Here is a 6,000-nt window from a genome sequence, read left to right as displayed (position 1 = left end):
AAACAACTGCACCTCCCAGTCGCGAACCATTTCAACTCCCCCTCCCATTCCTCAGACGACATGTCCATCCTGGGCCTCCTGCAGTGCCACAACGATGCCACCCGAAGGTTGCAGGAACAGCAACTCATATTCCGCTTGGGAACCCTGCAGCCCAATGGTATCAATGTGGATTTCACAAGTTTCAAAATCTCCCCTCCCCCTACCGCATCCCAAAACCAGTCCAGCTCGTCCCTGCCTCCCTAACCTGTTCTTCCTCCCACCTATCCCCTCCTCCCACCTCAAGCCGCACCTCCATCTCCTACCGACCAACCTCATCCCGCCCCCTTGACCTGTCCATCCTCCCTGGACTGACCTATGCCCTTCCTAACTCCCTACCTACACTCACCTTTACTGGCTCCATCCCCGCCTCTTCGACCTGTTTGTCTCCTCTCCACCTAACCTCTCCTCTATCCCTCCACTATCCGCCTCCCACTCTCTCCCTATTTATTTCAGAACCCCCTTCCCCTCCCCCTTTTCTGATGAAGGGTCTAGGCCCGAAACGTCAGCCTCTCTGCTCCTATGATGCTGCTTGGCCTGCTGTGTTCATCCAGCCCTGCACCTTGTTGTCAACAAGTTCAGTGACTTCTTTGCTGTCTAACTTTATGAGTTTTCAGGAAATACACAATGGATATCCTCTGTGTGGCACATAGTTTAGACAATACCCATCACATTATCATCCCCACATGTTGGGTTCTGCTTTGTCAGCCTTCACTCTGTATGTTTCCCCCATATTAGGACTGCAGGACTTTGTTTTGTGATATGGCCTAACCTGTCACAAGAAACCTTATCATCTTTCACATTTTGACATTGATATCAGAATTTACAATAACCCTTTACAGCTTCTTGCTGCACTTCAGACCCATCCTTCCTTCATGTAGCTTTTCTGGGGGTTTAAGTGTATCTTTAGGCTAGAAGGAGCCATATGGTCCTGGGAGACCTGGATTATAAGGCAGTTCCATCACTGGAAGTTGTTACATATATGGTCACCAACTCCAGGTTGTACAGCAGCAATCCTTTCGTGACTCATCACAGATGATCCTAAAATAGGTGAGAAAGTAAATTATAATGAAGAAGTAAGAAGTTTGCAGATGGATATGCATAAGTGAATAGGCCAAAATTTGGTAGATGGAGTTTAACATGGATTTGGTTGGAAGAAGTTTGGTTGAAAAAGTCATCTTATTATCTTAATGGAGAGAAACTTCAAATGTTTTGGTGCAGGTGGATCTTGCTGACCTCATGCATGAGTCGCAGAAAGCTCGTATGCAGGTACAGCAGGTCATGAGGGAGTGCAAATGGAGTTCTGGCATTTATTTCTGAAGGAATGGAGCAGAAAAATAGGGAAATATTTTTGCATTTGTACAAGGCATTGGTGAGAGACTCCATCTGCAATACTGCATACGGCTTTTGTCCCCTTACTTGAGGAAGAACATAATTGCATTGAAGGCTTTTCAGAGAAGGTTCATTAGATTAATTCCAGAGGTGAGGGGTTTGTCTGATGAAGAGAACTTGAGCAGTTTAGGGCTGTACTCAAAAGAGTTTTGAATGATGAGAGAAGAACTAATTGAGGTATGTAAAATGCTAAAGGGATTGACAAAGTATATTCCCTTTGTGGGACCATCCAGAATGAGAGGTAATAGTTTTCAGCTAGGGGTGGCTGATTTAAAACAGAGAAGAGGATGAATTACTTCTCAAAAGGCTTGTGAATCTGTGGAATTCGCTACCCAGAGTGCAGTGGATGCTGCGACACTAACTAAATATAAGGAGAAGATAGATTTGTAATTGTTAAAGGATTATGGACGGCAGGCAGGAAAATGAAGTTCAGGCCAAGTTGAGATCACCTGCGATTGTATTGAATTGCAGAGCAGGCTTGCAAGGTTGAATTGTCTGCTCCTGTTCCTAGTTCCTATTACTTGAATTTCAGTGGTGGAGTTTGGATGAATCGGTCCAGGACCTAATGGTCAATTAACTGTGTCTCAAGCTTAAAACAAGTGGCCCAACAGCAGGTGAGCCTTTACATTCAGAAATTAATAACATTAACAGGAATTATTTCCTTCAAATACCCCATAACAATCACTTGTCCAAACTCCTATCCTTGACTCAACTATTCTCTTACCTTTTATCCTTTCAAGCAAAAAGAGGTCATGAAGGCATTTTATTACTATAGGTAATCACTGAAGGTAACTTTGAATGAATTAATAAACTTGTTCCATGATCTTGGATACACTTGCTGTATTTTTATTCATTAGTTATAAAGCATTTCCTTAACAAGGCTCTCTAAACATTCACTTTGTACACCATTTCCTGGGTTAGAATGATTTTACTATATCTGTCTCCCAAAATCAATGTGTCAAAAGTTCCAGAGTTTTGTTCTCGATGAAGTATTGACTATTGACTATGATGGCAAGGAAAACAATACGTTCCTGTATTGCCTTTAGTTACAGAAGCAATTTCACAATTGACTTCCATTGTTTCACGTGACAATTTAGCTACACAATCACTTGATTAACACAACTTGTGAGCCAGAAAGACATTGACTAATTTGCATTTATTTCCCAACCAAGACACAGTAACCTCTTTTCATGCCATAGATTTTATCGGGTTCTATGGTTTTTTGGTTTCAGCGTCCATACTGAAAGTGACTCCACATTTAGATTAATGAAATGTGAGAATCATTTCGTTGATGAAAAATGTTGATTAATTGACTACAAAATTCATTAACCTCTTTTATAAACCAATGGATATTTCATAGATTTTATAGTTCTGAGGAAGGGTCACTAGACCTGAAACATTAACTCTGATTTCTCTCCACAAATGCAGCCAGACCTATTGAGCTTTTCCAGCAATTTCTTTGTTTGGTTTTGATATTTTATAGATATTCTTTAAAGTAATCAGTACGGCATAGCAGAAACATGTTTTGAAATAGTTTTCTTAATTATCTTATTTGTTGGATTTTTTTTTAAGAATGGCACCAGTATGATGGCATCCTGAACTATGCACCCCTGCAGGGTTTTATATATGCAATGAAAAATTTCAGGCAACTTGGAATGACTCCTGCAGAAAGGATTTTTCAGTCAAAGTGTACAGGAGGACAAGTTATGCTGGAGACTATCTTTAACCTTCCTGAGTCCTTGAATAATGCAAGATTTGAGCAATTTAAACTACAACTGAAACACTTTCAGCTGTGCCACCAGTTGGCTTTTGAACAAGAGTGGTTTACAAATACACAAACTAATTTTGATGAAAAAGAGGTAAACATTTTTTTCAAAATTGTTATGAAAAGATGGATTGTAATAAGAGGAAAGATTAATAAACTGGGTCTATATTCTGTGGAGTTTAGAAAAACGAGAGTGATCACATGCGCACATACAAAATTCTTACAGGGATTGAGAAGGTAAATGATGGAAAGATGTTTCCCCTGGTCAGGGGTGTCTAGAACAGGGATACAGTCTTTGAAGAAGTGGCAAACCATTTTGAAAGGACTAAGATGAGGAAGAAATCCTTCACTTAGAGAGGTCTTATTAATTACACACACCTCACCTATGGTGTCCTTCATGTCCCATTCATGGACAGTTCTACCATATCTTGTTTCCAGAACAACTTGACACTCCGTGAATATCTGCTGATCCCTTGTGCCTGAGAGGCGGCTGTTCTCCCAGACAGACATTGGCATTGCTCACACTGCTCCTCTGTACTTCACATGGGAAGACCATGGTGGCGTTCATGGCCAATAACCCCTCCCCCTATAGAATATGTGCCATCTGATGCTCATCTGCATTGTTTCCATCCTCCTTGAACATTCCACCATCCCTCCCCATCACCATGCTTCATCCCACCTCCACAAATACCTCTGCTTGACTCTTCTGTCCCTTTGGGCAGTGATCCAGCTGATGCCCTTACAAACTCCCAGGACTGTATTCACCCACCCCCCCAATCGTTTCTAACCAACTTCATCAAGCACCCTCGACGTGACAGACCCCTGATCACTGTCTTTGCAGCTCCCCTTGACTGCTGCTGCTGGCCTTACAGGACTGACCCCGGACTGTGTTTGGTCAGATCCCCGACAGTGAGTGTCCCAAGCTGCGACTGACTGTGGCCAAACTGCTTGAGTTGTGTGTGGGTTGTGCCCGTGAACTGATTGTGTACCAGGAGCTCCTGACCACAATAGTGCACCCTCTTTTCCCCCAAATCCTTGACTGGACTGAAGACTAGACCCCAGCCACTTTCCAACATAGCCACGTGCAGTGGCACATGCTGTAGGTGTCAAACTGATGTCTTAGTGTGCCTCTGTCCATCAACATTTACTCCCAGCCCCAGGGAGATATTGCTGCAGAGAAGCAACCTGTCTGTGTGACTGTGCACAACAGCTCATCAATATTGATAGCTTGGCTGTGGCTGAAGTGCCAATGCAATAACTGGCATGACATGGCAGGCAAGGCATGGATGCTGTGAGCATGCAGGTAAGTGCTGAGAGGATGAGCACTAAGAGAGCAAGCAGGCAGCGCTGAGATGCAGCCTGGTCCATCTGTGAGCAGTGCGCCTGTTCCTGTGCCTAAAATCTCCTTTCTACAACCTTTCAATGTCAGTCATCATTGAGTGCAGCAATGTAAAGTCCGAACATCCTTAGCATTCTGAAAATAGATTGGAGAAGGTCCACAAATCAGTAGTGAGGGGTTGGGTGCCAGTGACCATGGATGAGGGATGTGTGCAACCAGTGCAGATGGATCATGCCCTGAGATGCTGTTTGTTGCTGAGCAACATGGAGACCCCTCACAGTTGGTGGTGAGCTGAAGTCACGATGAACCCACTCTGATTTCCAAATCGAGATTTCTCCACATCTAGCTTGTCTGGCATGTTTGGTAAGATAACTAGCTGAATGTTAATGAAGTGAGTTGGGGGTCTTAACAAAGTATTCACAAGCTATAATCTGCCATTTCTTATTGATGGGATCGCGGGCTGGCCATCATTTGTTGCCCTCCCATTGCTGCCCTTGAAAAGGTGGTGGTGAGCTTGGGGGAAAAGGTACAGTTCACGTAACTGTGCTTAATTGACAACTAGCAAGAAACTCAGCAAAAGTTTAAAGGTGGAGCAAGGCCCTTCCGATGTCAAGATAAGCCTGGTCCAAGAGGCCTCGGCTCAAGTCTCACCTGCTCTAGAGGTGTGTAATAACATCTGTGAACAGATTGATTCGAAAAATAGATTACATAAAAAAATTCAAAAAAATTTTAAAAATTCACTTTTACCAAATGCTATCCTGAGTAGAAACCTCTGCAGTGGATAGCTCAGTTAGGAAGAGGTCTGTTATGTTGTCAACTCTCTTCTCAAAAATAAAATGCTTGAGCCCACTGTCCTTACAAATTGCTCCTTCTCTAACCTTTTTATTTCCTTTCCAAATTCCTAGATTGTGCAATTGCATCCCAAAATTCCATGTCCATCTTTTCCTGAAATTACATTTTTGAAGTTCCCACCTCCCTTACAGTTTCCTACACTGCTATAGTACCAAACCAAATGCCATCCCAAGTGACTGTGACAAGGGTAAATTGGCAATGATGTATGGGGCATTGGCTGATAAACATGATGTTGTGGAGCTATTTGAGGCTCCCCACTCCCCTTACTAACCCATACTCTTCCTGCTATCCTCACCATGGGAATATGTCAATTTCCTGTCTTGGTGTTCATTGCTCACTGGCAAAATGTTAATAAGTTCAGGGCTTACTGTGGTACAAACGAGCAAGGGAAGCTTCCATTTGACGCTAGTGATTTCAGAACTGTATAACATAAAATTCAGATTTTCTTATCCTCCTTGAAGCAAAATTCTGATTTTTTTCTAAGTTAAGTGTAATCGGTGGAAGGAATGAACGTAATAAACCATTCAAATTGAAATTTCCTGTGCTTTTCAGTTTGATTGTTGACTTGCAGCATGAGCTTACACTTGTATTCTCATAGAAAAATTCCAGAAGAGGT

At 42.6% G+C, this 6,000-nt stretch overlaps 1 protein-coding gene across 2 annotated transcripts in view; it reads left to right on the top strand.

Annotated features, from left to right (window-relative positions):
• The window catches only part of LOC109919330 (E3 ubiquitin-protein ligase rnf213-alpha-like), a 167,523-nt gene that overhangs the window by 37,538 nt on the left and 123,985 nt on the right, over positions 1-6,000 (top strand). For both annotated transcript variants that reach the window (XM_048610749.1, XM_048610750.1), the window contains exon 12: positions 3,001-3,287. In XM_048610749.1, coding sequence (XP_048466706.1) covers positions 3,001-3,287 — 287 coding nt within the window. The remainder of the gene's footprint in view (positions 1-3,000; positions 3,288-6,000) is intronic.

Source organism: Rhincodon typus, chromosome 23, assembly GCF_021869965.1.
Source record: "Rhincodon typus isolate 14 chromosome 23, sRhiTyp1.1, whole genome shotgun sequence".
Taxonomy (NCBI): Eukaryota; Metazoa; Chordata; class Chondrichthyes; order Orectolobiformes; family Rhincodontidae; genus Rhincodon; species Rhincodon typus.
This window is presented reverse-complemented; position numbering and strand designations above follow the sequence as displayed.